The 16,447-nt window shown below is 36.5% G+C and overlaps 2 protein-coding genes across 5 annotated transcripts; both read right to left on the reverse strand.

Moving 5' to 3' along the window:
- Positions 1 to 1,111: 1,111 nt before the first annotated feature.
- LOC132052322 (uncharacterized) lies at positions 1,112 to 4,656 on the reverse strand. Its single transcript, XM_059443811.1, has 9 exons — positions 4,489 to 4,656; positions 4,318 to 4,387; positions 3,687 to 3,754; positions 3,302 to 3,363; positions 2,638 to 2,719; positions 2,285 to 2,518; positions 1,490 to 1,618; positions 1,346 to 1,407; positions 1,112 to 1,259 (listed from the first exon to the last, which is right to left on the reverse strand). Exons 1-9 carry the CDS (start codon positions 4,537 to 4,539, stop codon positions 1,139 to 1,141), a joined length of 879 nt encoding a protein of 292 aa, XP_059299794.1. The 5' UTR covers positions 4,540 to 4,656; the 3' UTR covers positions 1,112 to 1,138.
- A 527-nt stretch (positions 4,657 to 5,183) lies between these two features.
- Positions 5,184 to 15,926, reverse strand: LOC132052320 (probable serine/threonine-protein kinase SIS8). Of its 4 annotated transcripts, XM_059443809.1 has the most exons (15): positions 15,410 to 15,922; positions 14,794 to 15,128; positions 13,026 to 13,463; positions 12,219 to 12,319; positions 10,270 to 11,255; positions 10,004 to 10,189; positions 9,857 to 9,897; positions 9,032 to 9,100; positions 8,082 to 8,182; positions 7,811 to 7,889; positions 7,618 to 7,716; positions 7,457 to 7,525; positions 6,434 to 6,483; positions 6,072 to 6,248; positions 5,184 to 5,612 (listed from the first exon to the last, which is right to left on the reverse strand). In XM_059443809.1, exons 2-15 carry the CDS (start codon positions 15,040 to 15,042, stop codon positions 5,450 to 5,452), a joined length of 2,808 nt encoding a protein of 935 aa, XP_059299792.1. In that variant the 5' UTR covers positions 15,043 to 15,128; positions 15,410 to 15,922; the 3' UTR covers positions 5,184 to 5,449. The 4 variants fall into 4 exon arrangements, with proteins under 4 accessions (XP_059299792.1, XP_059299791.1, XP_059299790.1 ...); XM_059443808.1 differs by having other exon boundaries at positions 10,294 to 11,255; positions 14,794 to 15,926; XM_059443807.1 differs by having other exon boundaries at positions 14,794 to 15,926.
- Between the last annotated feature and the right edge of the window lie 521 nt (positions 15,927 to 16,447).

Here is a 16,447-nt window from a genome sequence, read left to right on the forward strand (position 1 = left end):
AATTCATAATAAGGTCATCTACATAAAGGTGAATGTAGCAAATAAACAAAATCAGAATACAGGCACCAGATTAGAGGCAATGGATGCATATTTGCAAGTCGAAACAAGCTAAAGTATATCTAAGGATCAGGAGTTGCTATGCTCTCAAGTGATTGGAAAGAGAAAACAAACAGGATTTTGGATTTTGTAGAAAAAAAGTTAAGACAGAAAACATCTTAATGAATAAACAAAAGCCAAAAACAACAAATTGAACGCACTATAGTACGAGCCAATTAGCCCTGACCATATTCCCCCGGCCTCACCTCGTTATGCAACCATACCACCCAAATCCAAGAACCATCTATGCCCAACATTTATTGATTTTCACTCTAGTTGTTGAACAAAATATTGAGATTTAAAGCTCGAAAAGAGAAGGGCCATTTGACAGTAGAACAGGAGAAATAAAGTCAGAATCATTTCAACTTTAGCTTCAGATTCTAAGTTAAGATAGATAAGTTATGCATGTAAAATGGAGCGAAGAAAAGGAGAGAAAGGGGGCAGAAAGGCAAGTGGCACAAGAAAAGAGGAGACGAATGGGGTGCTTGCTTGCGGAAGCGACCACTGTGATCGGGCTGTTATGATTGAATAGACTGATGGAAATATTTTGATTATGTAGACATCATCTTGCTGCTCTTCCTTCTTTGTTTTTTAAAAAAAAAAAAAATTGCGCTAGAACAGATTGGTGCAACAGCTAAACTAGTTCAGGTAAGTATTATGTCTTGTCAACACTCATCATCTTTCTATTTGTTTCAATCTCTATCAAGTGATATGCTTCCTGAACTTATCCCAGTGTTAGACAAGGACCAAATCTATTGCCAAAAAAGAATAAGAAACCTTCCAGTCATTAGCAACTCAAAAGAGTTGAACTTAAGTAGTATAAAATTTGAGGCTCTTCTCCAAGCAAAAAACAATGTAGATAGTATATCTACTAACAAACTGTAGCGCACTTGAAGTCTCCTTTCCCAAAGTTCAAAGTGAGTGCTTTCCTTAAGTAAGAATAACAACCTTAAGGGATCATACTAACAAATAAAGCTGCGGAAAAATTGAGATAACCACATTTCAACACTGACAAAAATTTCCATAGTAAAAGATTGAAGTTTTACCAGCTTGGCTCTTCATGGGGAAGATTGCGACTGTATAGAGGAAACTCAAAAAGGAATAAAGTTTTGAACCATGGAGGAAGCTTTCCATATAATCCAGGCGGCAGCAGAATGAGAGGGCTGAAATAATCATTTTTTTAATCAATATTACCATTTTTCAACCTACAATGAGGGAAACACCAGTGAGAAATAGATTATGAGCTGACCTTGTCGTCTTCTTATATAACATATACTCAGCCACATTTCCATATTTCTTGTCTGCTGATTCCTGTTTAGTGTATACTTTAATGGTATAAGGTCACGATCGAAGAGGCATGTAAGAGGTACGAGTAACAAGTCAATAATAGCACCTCAAGCAAGGGAATGCCACTAACAAAAAGTAGCAGCAACGTTAAGAATACTGGTCCTAGCACAACGAGCCATTCAGCACCCTCTAGCACTGGTGTCGCAGCCACAAATATTCCCCACCATAGAAAGATCTGAAGAAAATACAACCAAGAAATGAAGATCCCAAGAATCCAAATAAGCATTTCTGTACTTCTCATTTGAAACACAAGACTTGTCATGTGGAAAACACTTTACATCACTCAAGACATGGAATAAACACATCACGAAAAGGTAACCAAATGTTGTGTGATGGAAACCGATGAGCTGTAAGCTTCAGAATTTGACTTGTGCGCAGCACTGTGTAAGATGACAAACTGTTGCTATAAATTTATATTTATTTCTATCATCCCCCATTACTAGTCCTATGTTGATTGAGCAGAGAAAGTTGAAATATGGTACTTCGAAGAATATGAAGTATAGTAGAGCTGAAAATTAGTTTACACAAAGATTTAGATGTCTAAAGCATATGGATGGAAAATACTTCTATTTAAGAAAAATGGACATCATATTACTACTAACCGGAAAGGGAAGTAGGACTAGAACCTCAAATTTTGAGTGACGGGAATATTTATTATGAACATAAGTAGGATAATATAGGGATTAAAACCTTGATGTGCCAATGTAATGCTTGTGCATGCATTGATCCTCAGCAGTCAGCACAGAGGCACTATATCCAACATGTTTAGCCTCAAGGATATCAAATTCAGAATACTTTCTATATATCCCAGCAATACAAAAGAGAGAATTGAAAGTATAACCTCGCCAAAATAGTTTGGATGACGTGAATACTTCCAAAGTCCAACATTGCACCACTTTCCCCTGTTCTCTGAGGAGTTTTTGAATGCCAACTTTTGTTGGTCAGCTGTAATCTCAGCCAAAATTCCAATAGACCACATAATCCAACCAATGATGTCTACCGCCTGAATAGATGGCTGGTAGTCACTTGCATTAACAACTGTTACCGGTAAACTCACAGTCCATACCCAGATTGCCTGTAATGGAAATTTTAAATGTGATTCACATTGAGTGAGAAAAATCTTATCTTGCTGTAAGCGTAGCCCGCAATACGCAAGATAATTTGGTAAAATGGTTTTGAAAAAGGAAAATGAACCTGGAATATCCAAAATATTGCCAGTTTACCCAGATTGTCACGCTGATCATCAAAACGTCTATCCTCGCCCCACTGTAATATCCTGATTAGAACAAAAAGGGCAAATCTTAGAGGCAGTCTGTTAAAAACATGTTGCTATAGTTTTTCTACAGAACACAATAATTTTGTCATCAAGCAAACTGAAATATCATATCACTTTTGCAAGATTGAGCCTTCTTATTGGCTCTATTCCATTATGACGGCTCACAAGCAAAGCATCATCCTGCATTATGTAGTCTTTATTTTACCCATGATTGTCTGATGGCTCTTTTCCATTATGATCTCTTGTCAGCATCATATGATTTCTAAAATAGTATATGAAGTTGAGAAGAAAAGGATAGAGAATGCTCGTGCTGTAAAGAAGCTGAGGTAACATTTTGACAGAAATTTAAATGAGGAGGTATGCCAAGAGTATTAAGGATAGTGTTGTTTCAAAATTGTGCAGACAGTGCAACATTAATGTTACAAAAACAGGATGCTACACACACAACTAGAGCATGGAAACAATGTAAGAGAATTTTATGAATGTGGAACTGGGGAAAAACGGAATAGGATCTAATATGAAAAGAGCAATTGTCCGTTTTCTTTAACTAGCACATGACATACTATAGAATGGTGGTTGTACCTCATTAATAGAAATAGCCCCAGTCGGAGGCCCCATATCACTACAAACACAGACAAAACCACCTGAAAGAACAACAAAATAGACTTGAAAAAATATGCAACAACCTTCGGGCACACTTCAATATGTAATTGAGCTCATTCTTGATCCGAATATTCACAAAATGGAACCAATATGTGCAACAAAAACATAAAAACTCAAAAGATTGACCTCTTTAGAACTAAGAAATTCTCAAATTGAAGAAATAATGCAGTTCCATTACAAAGCATGGAAGTGCAAGTTGAAAGCAAAATTCCCATCTCAAATGACTAAAGGTAAATGGGACAACGAGGAAATTTGACACTGTTAAACCAGTGTTAGTCAAATCAGAACTGAGGAAAAATCTTACCTGTCGAAAATTATAGGAACCCTTTAGTATCAAAGTTAATGCTGCAAGCAGAATGAAATTTGTTCCTCCTGTGTGCAGATGAGAAAATGACAGACACTAACTATTAGTAAAAGTCAGAGATCAGGGTTCTAATTTAGCTGCTTTTAGCAGTACTGTGGTGAACTGTGAATATAACATAACTGGTTATGTAAATATGGTAGTAGACTCTTTTAACTTAGAAATATAATCTGAACACAATGATCACCTGAGTGGTTAATTTCCCGGTGATCATCCAACTAAGTGTGAATCTTATAAAGTCACTTAACTTTCATTTGTCACTATAAAATAACTCAATTTTATAGACTATAACCTTAAAGTCATTCTCAAGTTATAAGATCGGGCAATGGCTTTTTCAAAATGCCGCATCAGCTTATAAGAACCCATTGAACATTCTCAACCCATGATTAAACCAACTATTATTAAACCAGAATTGAGTTTCAAGAAGCAGAAGCAAGAAAAAGAAATATCCTTTGTTATTAAATGATAGTAGTACTTTAAACATAATAAATTTGACTTGTACGTAATACAACATAGTGATATATAAATTTGACAAGAATTGTAAAAATGGTAGGGAAACAGATGAAGTTGTTACCAGCGAAGTCAGTGACTTTATCAAACTTGAGGAGTGCTGTAATTATGAAAAAGATTAACTGGTAAGCCACCTGCCAAGATAGAGACAAACGTGAGAATTAGAGTGATTTTTATTTATGTAAACGTGTGAAGGAACAAAGAATGAAGAAAGCAAAGGAGATGATCATTTTACTGTAACAATGGCAGTTAGGCCCAAGAAATGGGAGTCGATAACTGTCCCCATTGACTCTTCTAATTCCTTTTCTTTTTTGTTTAAAGAAATGCTTACTTATACTGTATTTGACCATGTTCTGAATATACGTTATACGTCACCACTAGTATTGTCCTCATATTCGACTGGCTTTTTGTGTGGTTTAGGGTTTTCTAGTGGAATTTTTGTACCTTTTGATCGACATTTTCTCTTCTTCATGACTTTTGATTCCTTTCTTGTTTATCTGGCTAGTGTATCACTTTTGATTCCTTCCTTTTGTTCTTTTGTTTTTATCTTTTCAAATTTTAGTACAAGTTAGGATGTGTTTCCTAAAAAAAAAGTTTAATTTCCTTGGTATCTAATTAAAACCCCTCAGATATCATCTCATAGTTCTGTTAAAAGGCTGGTATTTTTAACCATAAAGGACAATTTGGGGTATAATAGGGGGAATGAGGGGCAATTTAATGCGAAAAATAAAAGAACAATTGTGTCCAATAGGTAGAAGGAGAGGTATTTTAACCCAAAATTAAAATTAAGGGAAATAAAAGTCGAGGATAAATTTAAACTGTTTTGAATACGTTAAGAGGCGTTTTTGTCTTTTTCGTTTTTTCAGTTACTACATGCATCTCAGTTCTCATTTTAACTTGTTCACACCTGTTGGAGAAAAGAGCTTGAGCTTCTTCTAAGCAACACATTTTTTTTCTTTTTTAATTACACAAGAGATTCAAAATGAATATACAAGGGCAGATAGACAATTTTGAGGACTAGAGGGAACACTGCCAAAAATACTACTCGTAAAAGGATGAAACAAAAGAATCACAATTGGCTTAAATATGAAGTATGCGATTGTCAGGTTCTTTAATGTCTTCCTTTAGCTTCTTGTGCTCAAATTTGGACCTGTCTTTTCCAATGAAAAATACACGTCTGTTTACGTTCTTCGGTACTAGCCCTGCTCCGCAGTTGGATTTTCTAAGTTTCGCGATGGCTGACCCTTTCCCGAACCTCTGCCAGCTGGTGGTTTTGGGGCATGTGAACTAGTAATAGGCTTTTGTAGTGGTTTCAAAGCAGCCATAATCTCGGCAAATGAAGGCCGTAACTTTGGATCTCTGCACATATAAAAAGCACAATCAATCATTCAACTACGCCTAAATCCCATATTAGCTGAGGTCAGCTATATAAATCCTATGTATATGTTGTACTATAATCAATCATTCAACCAACTATGCCTCACTCCCAAATTAGCTGAGGTCGGCTATATACAGTCAAACCTCCCTATAACGGTGTTGTTTGTTTGAATTTTTCTTTTTTTGGCTGCTATAACGAAATGCTGCTATAGAGAGCATAAAATATAACATAACATGAAAGATCGGTTCCAGAGAATACATGGCTGTTATAATGAAATGTTGTTATAGAGTATGGTTGTTATAGAGAGGTCTGACTGTAAATCCTGTGTATCCAGTATGTTGTGTTATAACCAACTGATCAAAATTCAGAAGTAGAGAGCAAAAGATAATGAAGAATCTCCAAGTCGGTGGCTTCAAGACTGAAACACCAGAGAAACTCACGTTTGCCAGCATTTCCTGATAATGTCTGCAATAGCCGGATCCATGTCCTCTGGTATGTCAAGACGGCGATGCTGAAATCCCACAGCACCAACAACTTGCATCGGGTTCATTCCTCCCCATGGTTGCTGCAAAGTACAGAGCTCCCATAGTATGACACCAAAGCTATATACATCACATCTGCATGGCATAAGTGATAATCAACATCAGCAATGATATACCAAAAGACAGAGTGAATGAACTTATTTGTCAAACTGTCACCCTATATCGATGGGAATAGTTACTAAATTTTGATGTATTCTATAATCCCTATACTGCATCTTTATTCAACATTTTCAGTTAGGTAATATGCTTTTGGGACATACTTTTCATTTGAAGGTTCATTTCTCAGCACTTCTGGGGCCATCCACTCTGCCTGAGAAACAAAATGACACAGAATTATGAGATCTGATGTGGAAAACCATTACATAAATAGCAAGCATCGAAAATAATCAAATGTTTCACATTTCAAAAGTAGAAAAGAAAATCTTAAAAAGATCTCTAAAAAAGAATAAAAAGTAAACAGTGCCCAATCTGCATTAAATAACCAAAAGTTTACACTCAGTGCATGTAAAGTTAACTCATAAAGAAAAAAAATACTGCACATATCTAAAGGAAATTGGTGTACTACTGCTAGCATTAACGTTCTATCCTCAATATTGCAATTATTTTGTGCTGCACAAAGCTTAATTACATAGTGTCTTCCACGTTAACACCAAATAGTACAGCTTTGTTTCTAATCATAATTGGCTCATCACCAATCACCAACATGAGCAAATATATTCCAGCAAAGCAGCTAATTCCCTTGAAAGATCTAAAGAATGAGAAAACTCACTTCTATTTCTAAGATCATATAAAACAGCATAAGTAATATCAAAACAGAAACTCGTATTGTTCCAGGAGAAAGAACCATGTGCACAAACAACAAGGTATATATTTGATTTTTATTTTTGACAAATTTGAAATCAAGTTTTTAGATATAGAATTGGAAGCCGAGATACTCTTCCCTGAAAAGCTAAACATCTCATGAAGTTATGTTTCACACCTTGGATCATAGCAACAACATTTTGAAGGAGAAACATGTCAATCGCAACACCTTCAGAAGCCAGAGAGTATTAGGACCAACAACACCTTATCTTCTCCAAGGGCCGAAATATCAACCATCAAAAGATTACAAAGAAATACCCAGGCAAGGTGTGGAACAAAAAACACTATATAGAAAAGAAATATCAAACATCAAAAGATGTCAAAACTATATTGGCAAGACCAACAGCTCTAAGAATGTCCTAAGGTGCATGTTTATTGAAGATCAAACAGAAAAAGCATTAGACTTCAACTATCCTGCTTACCGTCCCAGCAGTCGACCTGGAAGAAAGAAATGTGCTGTTCTTCATTCTTGACAGTCCAAAATCACATACCTAAGAGTCAGAAATTAAAAAAAAATCACATGGATTCTCAGTGAAAAGCAAGCAGCAAAATTCCCGAGGTTTAAGAGTTAAAGGAAGTCCACCTTCACAACGCAATTCCTATCTACTAGGAGATTTGGAGACTTCAAATCTCGATGAACTATCACCGGAGTGCAGTTGTGTAGATAGTTCATCCCTCGAGCCTGTTAATTTAGTAAAGCACATTCACCAGAAAGTCACAAACTATAGAAGGATTGAACAGATGGAGAAATTAAAAATTACAAAAGTCGAGCATACAGCATCAAGAGCCATCCTCAACCTTCTGCGCTCATCTAACTGATTGTTGGGTCGATGGAGTAATCTGTATAGACTACCTCTGCAGACGAAAATATACTATGAATTCAAAGTAATCATTACCAGTCCCAATTCCCAGCTAACTGATGGTTCTATTTCAAATTTCCAAGTTAACATACAACCGCCACTTCAAATTAACTGACGACCAAAACCACCATAAAAGTGAGGTATAATTTAATTATCTTTAAATTTCAGCCCGTAGTATTTAAAATACCTGTGAAGAAACTCCGTAACGATTGAAAGATGTGGAGAACGAGTAACAGCTCCCATGAATAGAACAACGTTTGGATGTCTGAGTCGTTTCATGATCCGTACCTTGCAAGCCACAAGATGAATATAGAGAATACAAATCAAATTGTAATCCAGAAGTTAGGCTAAGTAACACGTCAAAAGATGAAGCACTGTGATTCTATCACCACAGCTAGGGGAAACTGGATTTATTTAGTGTCAGAAACTGATTAAATTGGATTAATGCAAACAATATCTCCTGCTACAGCTTTCAGAAAGTAAATCTCGTGAAAACATTCATCATTTGTTTATAATGCAGCAGAACTGTTAATATAAATAGCTAAATCACCATGATATATAGTAAATAGTGGTAATTCCTTGCCGAGTCATCTCGTCTAGAGAATGGTTTAACCCCAAATTACATCAGGAACAAATGTTCACCAGCTTCAGTAATAATGCAGCAGAACTGTCACTCTTGCCTTTTCTAATAAAAAACTTGGGCCTTGGCCTGAAAGTTAATATGTGAATGCTTCTCTCAATATTCTTTTTATGATAATTTGATATAAATAGTAATATACTGCAGTCTGCAGGTTAGCATTGTATTCCAATCATTTCAAAAAAAAATCCGTGTCTTCATAAGGTATCCTTTTCCAATACAATACCTGCATCCATACCCATGTTATACAGATGAATGGAACTTGTATATGGACCAGAAAACAGACATATTTAGTTATTTGCATAGTCACTACACCGTATGTGAAGAAACACCAGCTTTTAATTGTGCATTTGACTGAAAACAATAACTTCATTCAAGATTTTGCCATCAGCTTTTAAAATTTGTTCAAGATTAAGATCTCTGAGGACATGATAGTAGTTTCAGGCATTGTACTATTTAAAACACTGATAGTGGCCTATGTTAGTCAAGAAGGGTAATACCTCACTTCTAAACTCTTCAAGGGATTCACCAGTTATATCTTGATCCAGGAACTTCTTCACAGCAACTTCCTGAAAATAAGAAGGCTTAATATATTTGTCTTAATTCAAAGTTGAAGAAATGAGGAACACATAACCGCAACTTATTTGTTTCCATTTATAGTTGATGACAGTAAGTAATGAATGCAAGACCGAATAAGATAAGCTATACTAGAAGATTATGTGTATGCAACACATGTTTTGACCCAGAACCAGACATGTCCAGCAAACAACTCAGCAGTTGAAATAGCAGAGGCATCATCATATCAGATTTGAAGAAATTAAGCCAATCCTCAAGTTTAAACAGTTTCTAGAATGTAATGGAAAAGTGATCCACAAGAGAGTTTCCAAAAGAGGCATGAGACTCCCCAAAATTTATGAAAATGGAAACAGGGAATACAAGCAGATAATACAGATTCTATATCCACTGCAAACAAGTATATAACAGATTTCAACAACTATGCATCACATAGATTAAACCAAGATAACAAAATATACCTATGAAGGACTCATTCATGTTTTCCATTTTAGCAAATTATGAGAAATTATGACATACATTAATAAGTTGCAAAAAGATCGAGGAATCTTCTCATTAATAAGTTCTAGAAAATTTCACCTTCAACTTGAATCTGTTAGATTTAACTTGCAATCAATCTAATTATTCAGCTAGATGAAATAGAAAGCTCAGCCTTTTTATGCATGAAGGGAACAGATACCGCATGAAGCTCTTTAGAACCAGACCCAAAATAAATAAAAGAAACCCAATTGGCACAAGGATAATGAACTTACAGTTCCATGCCATTCTCCACGATAGACCTCTCCATAAGATCCTAGAACATAGAGATTATGAGAAGTGTCAGATTACGCAGTCTAAAATCACCTACACCAAAGAACCTTTCAGGTCTGGTAAAACCGTAAAACAGATGCAGGTCATACCAAGTCCGATACGCTCACCCAAGGTGATATCCTCCCATGGAATCTCACAATCTGCCACATCATCAAATGTCACATCCGATTTAGCACTACCGCTTGACCTATCTGATATTCTTTCACCCTCTGAATGACCACTTCCCTGTTGCTCATTGATAGCAGTATCTGCATCTCCATCAACTCTTTCAGTGTCTACATGATTAAGGAAGACAACAGGATTAACTGGTGAATGGCACATGTTTCCAAAAAAGGAACAAACAATTCGGATATACCTCCTAGTGCCTCATATTGCTTACCGACGGCTACAGTTGTTGCTACCACTGCTGCAGCTGTGGCAGTGGCGGTGGCAGCAGCTGCTACAGGAAGATCCGTATGAGAGTTAGTAGTCTTGGCTGCAGCAGCTACCATCGAAGAGGCAACAACAGCTGCTGCGGCGGCGGCGGCGGCAGCAACAGGCATTTTTTTCTTATGTTTCAATGGAGCGTGCTGTCCACCAACTTCTCTCACATCTGGCTGAGGTTCCAATGGTCCATGTGCATTGCCTCTAGAGTGTGGACCGTGATAAGGCAGAGGAGGTAAGAAGCGGGCTCGATTCATATCAGATTGATCCCTGATTTTCTGGAACCCATCTGTTTCTTTACTTTCTATTTCCTCTATCCTGGATTTTCCCTCTACATCTAATTGGTCTGAATAGATTTCAGCGAACAGGTTAGGTGGTGCAATAACTCCACTTTCAAGTAAAACATTGTGAAGTTTTTGAGCTAGCTGTGGATTTTCTTTGGCAGCATCAATCATATACTGTGAAGCATCCTTTACTTTCATTCTGCGTACAGCTGGGGAGCTAACACCTTCTGTCCAGGAAGGAGATCTTGCATGTGTAAAAGCAGATCTTGCATGACCAGCTCCCGAAGAAGTTTCCTGTCCTTGCTCCTTCGTATTGAGAGCATTTGTAAAATCGTGGAAGGTATTATAATATTCTTTCTCTGCTTTTATCTGCTGTTCTGAATTAACATAAGAGGGAGATTCATTTTCTGCAATAGTGCTTTCTGCAAACCTGGATCTCTTGTCTGCCGTTCCATAGTCTGAATGATCTTCCAATGAAGAAGCAATCCCACTGCTGAAGGAACCCGGATGAGAATCAACATCTTTGGAGGATGGACTGATAGAGAGAATAGATTCTTCACAGTCTCTATGCACTCCACATGTGTCGGATGGAATAATTGTGCCGGGGGCTGCCATCAAATCAACAATATACTCCCTGAAAATGTATCATCTACTTTGTAAATAGAAAAAGATAATTCCAGCAGAAGAAATTATTCCAGCAAAAAATTGTCAAAAACAATATATCAACAAATCTCTGCAGCATACAAACAACATCACCAATTTAAGACCATAAAATGCTGCAAATTGTGAAGGAAATTGGAGAAACAAATTCACATTCCAATTTAATTACTATAGATATTTTGCTTTTAATGTTTTCACCTGAGTAAACAAACTTTTCATGAGTTCTTTCTTAAAATTTGAATAGTATGCTTGCCATTGTTGTCAAAGGCACGAGTGCTTCAGCCTTAAAGTGAGACACAGGCCAAGCTGCACATAATGCCTGCTGGGGTGGTGGTCCAGTGAAAACGCTAAGGTATGCGCCTTAAACCAGCCAACCAACAGCTTTATTAAAGTTTAGGTTAATTTATGAGCCTCAGATGCCTGGCGCAAAACAGTAGATGCAGCTTGCGAGACAATATATTAATTATTACAGAAACTTTATAAATGAGCACTATAGCAATAACGAACAGGAACTCTAAAATTATGTGTAATAAAAACTAGTTGTTAATGAGAAACTTAAAAAGGTATCTTGCATCTGATCAGAAACTTGAGATCGATATGGCATGGTTTTTACTTCATATATTTCACTTCATTGCACTTCCTTTTCAATTATGTATATCTTTTTTGTTTTTGCATTCTGCGCCTTTTCCGTTAAAGCATGCGCCTTAAGTAGCTCCTTCTTGACACTTGGCTAATATATTTCATGTTTGATAAGGCTGATGCTTGCTCTGACTAACCCAGAAGGTGTATTTGTGCAATGAATACCAACCAATGAAGAATTTTCAAAGAAAATTGAAAATTCTGGCCAAGTTTCAATATGTACACCACTGAGAGAACATAATCGAAAAAGATTGCAACTATAGAATCAAGGAAAGAAGGTAAGGTGAATAGCAGTAACCTTCCATCGATCTTTACATAGTTCATTGCAACATCATCTGAACCGGTATACTGCTTTCCTTTTACTAATCGGCAAGGGATCCCCACACTATCAGCTAAAACCTATACAATTTTCAGACGCAAAAAAAAAAAAATATATTGGGACGTTATATTCAAATCACAGCAAATGAAAGGGTATGGTTGAACATTAGCAAGCGGAAGAGGAAGTATCAAAAATAAAAATAATAATGATGATTAGCAGATTCCAGTGGACAAAGAAAAGCACTGTTGAGATGAATGCATAAAACCTAAATAAAACTATGGACAAGTAAAATCATACAGATATTGATATCTACAAAAAGGATCAAGAGAACAATATGGTACAAACACAGAAGCAGTGGATGCAGAATACTGACAAGTAGCTGGAAACATCAAAAACTTGGGAACAAATACTGGAGTTTATTCAGATTAGAACTGAACCATGGTCTTCTGTTGACGTTCTGCCTAAATGAATTTAGTGGGTTTTTTATCCCTTTTTTTTTTTTCACTTTTGCACAAGTGGAACTGATACCCCATTCTCCATCCACAGAACCAATCATCCTTCATGACAAGTATAATTCCCTTCTTTAAATAGTCATACATTCCTAGTCTTAGCCAACTATATAAGTAAATTAGGTTTTGGAAGTGATATGAGTGTATTCAGATATTTCATGCATTTTTGTTGTCAACAAGCAAGGAATATTACGTTATGAGAAACTAAAAGATCCATCACACTAATTATAATAATCAAATACTGCTGTAGGTGTTAAGAGTCCAAAATGCTTAGTACCTTGAATAACAATGCACGATGACGAGCCAAGCCAATGGTCAAAGAACCAAGATGCAAGACCATACTCCCTAGAGTTGCCTTCAGATTATAACTAAGACTTCTCCATGCAAGCAACATGCTCTCTGGATCCACAACTGGGCCCCCCATGTGGTCAGAAACTAGCACAGCAAGCTTTTGCACCAAACAGCTGTCTGAAAAATCTATGAGTTTTGACCTCTCCTCAACAGCAATCTCTAGAGCTCTCTGTTCAAGTTTCAACAACTTGGAGTCTGCAGCTTTACTGACAAGGATGGCTTCCCAACTGACATGGTCTGATACTTCCGCTCTTTGCAGATCAATGAGGGAGGGCATTTTCGAGGAATTGGACTCCATCAGGACACCATACAGATCATAAAATCCATCCAGGATCTTGTCATCATAGCTTAGAGCATTGTAATTCTGTGAAGCATTGATAAATCTATAATGAGATATGTCATGTGTTAGAGAGGAAGAAGGACTAGAAAAGGGAAACTTTTGCACAACTAAAAACTAATTCGATTGAGCAATAGAGCAACTTATACAACCACAATATCAATCCCTCAAAATTTGAGATAATGTAGCTGTCTAATATACCTTCTTTCGGGTTGTTTAAGACGGAAAATCTATTGGTACCACTTTAACACCAGAGAGGAATTTGGAAAATAATAAAAACCGGAACATATGTGCATTGCAATGACTATGATATCTAGACAGCTTGTGTTCTTCATGTGTAGTCTTTGCCAGTGTTTCCTCTCCCACATTTGAAAGCTTATCCTTTTCTGATTATTTTGTAATTTCTAGTCCAATAATGTCAGCAGAGGCCGTGCTTGTCATCCCTCTCTCCTCACCTATATCCATCAAGTATTTATACTCATTGATCACTTAATTCATCAGTCAAGCTAAACTCGGCTTTTTCCCATATCTTAACTAGTGATTTTGAATTCTCATTTCTGGTAACTTATTCGTGTTACTAATAGGTTCTAATTTATAACACATCCCAGGGACCTCATGATATGAGTATTTGTGTTGGTGTTCCTTCCATGAGAAGACAGTATACATCCTAAATGCTGCAATTCGAACTATTCTTTTAACTTCTTTCAATTTCACCTTTTGTGACAACTATTGTGCCTGGACTATTCCTCCAGGTATTTCTACCTCCAACCAGGAAAAGTACCGGGTAGCTCTGCCTATCAAGGCTTAGGTAGATGATAAGAAATCAACTAGAGTTTTTTTGTCTTTGCTCTGATTTGAACCAGCCATGTAAAATTCATGCTCCCGTCAACTAAGGGGCCATCCCCAGACTTAGAAGATGAATGCCGAGAATCTAAGTGCTTAATTCAGCATTAGGTTTAATGAATATAATAACCAACACCTGAAGGAAACTGACAACTACAATCAACAGCAAGACTCAACTACCATTACCATCATACTGCCAATGCTGGAATTCTAAAGGCTGAATTTGATACAACTAAATCAGTAGATGCCAACGCATACGCAACTTATCTCAGCAAGGTAAAATCAATTCAATATGCTAAGTCAGATCATAAGGGATTCAATGACATGTCCATTTCCTTCTTCTTCTTCTTCTTCTTCTTTTTTTTTTTTTTTTTTTGTTTGTGAAATAAAATGCATATACAATATATTTACCTAAAAGATAACAGACTTGCTAAGCCATGCCTTTAACTGCCTAGACCAAAGTAAGCTAAGAGTTGTGATATGAATGGAATCAAATAGACAGAGACGAACATACCCAGTACCGATATGCTACAACTTCCGCTGGAGCATTCTTTGGGGCAGAAGAGCCTAAACTGATCTGCTTAACAGCCTCAATTTGAACTGCCTCAGGGTCTTCCTTCGCGCTCAACTCAAGAGCCAACTGAATTTGATACTCTTCCTCTATACCAGGATCCCTCGAGTTGCTAGACTCCGAATCACGCTGTACAGCATCTGAAGCAGCACCATCCGTGCCACTGATACTCGCAGAGTCAGAATGTTCCATTCTATTCCCTCTACTCACATTTGAGGAAGACGGGTGACTGGGGCTATTGTTCCGATTTGTAACTGAATTTAACCATCCTGAAATTGCTGAAAAAGGTTTATTGTCAGACCCATGATAGGTTCTTGAGTTTGAAAGCTTTTCAGGGGATGAAACATCACTTAATCTCTTGCTCCTTGAGGAGGATGTTGACCCTTCTGAATCCTCAGTTTGATTGGACCCAATATGAAGTTTCTTGAGAAAATTTTTCATTTTTGTAGTATTCACTAAACCACAATACTTAGTACTAGTACTAAAGAAACAAAAAGGCTGGTTATAAACCTCTCCATTGTCTCACTCCAATCATGAATCACAGTTACAAATCACATACCTTTAAGACCTGTAATAACAAGAACTGCAGAGTTTAAGCTCTTCCAAAAGTTGACCAAATCAAATCCAATAACCTAAGTGGTTACTTCACACCTGAGCAGCAAAAAGACTCAATCTTGAAGACAAGTTCAATAATTGAGCCTAAAAATACTCTGCACACACAAAACCAATCTACAATCTTGAAAAAGGTTGTTCCTTTATTGGATAAACAACTAGAGCAAACCAAGAAAGGGGTAGCAAACTGTAACAAAGATGTAGAAAATGGACAAAAAGGAAGAAAGACTAATTGGATAGTAGAAATAAATGTCAATTAAAGTGAAAAGGGGTCAGGGCAAGGGCAAGGGCAAGGGCAAAAAACAACAAGTGGGAAGTAGGACCTCAATAATCAAGAAGCCCCACTTGGTTTTTCAGAGGTACCACTACACCAACCAATACTCCTAGGAATTTCTTGCTCTCAGAAAACAAAGAAAAGGGTTTGTACTACATATTTTCAAGAATAAAGAATAGTACTATTTTGCTAGGAAAGAAATTCGAAAAAACAAACTTGCCTGCTTTGGATCTTTCTTATTTTATTATTATATATATACACACAACTGAAATGGTGGATAGCTATTGTTTGCTTTTGGCTCCCAAGAGTACTAGGAGTTTGCAACAATGAGAGTGGCAATACTAAGTGGTAAACTTGCTGTAAGCCAGTAACTACACTTGAGTAGAATATTTAGAAAAGAAACTAACTTTTCTTTGGTACTATAGTAGTACAACTCATTACATTTCTATAAATGATGAAATAAATGGGCAAAAATTATACCTCTTTTAGGAATAGTGCAAGAACATTTTCTGATATAGTTTTGTAATTTATTCCAGCTAGATAATTAGTGATTTAAGTCACAATTTGAGTTGCAAGAGTTTGAATCTTTCCTCTTTCCCCAAAATTATTAGCTGTGTAAAGGGAAAATAATTGTAATAGGATTGTCCAATTATTTATACCATATTAATATGTATGCATATATGAAAATTTATTTATTACAAGATGTAGGTT

Source organism: Lycium ferocissimum, chromosome 4 (genome assembly GCF_029784015.1).
Source record: "Lycium ferocissimum isolate CSIRO_LF1 chromosome 4, AGI_CSIRO_Lferr_CH_V1, whole genome shotgun sequence".
NCBI lineage: Eukaryota > Viridiplantae > Streptophyta > Magnoliopsida > Solanales > Solanaceae > Lycium > Lycium ferocissimum.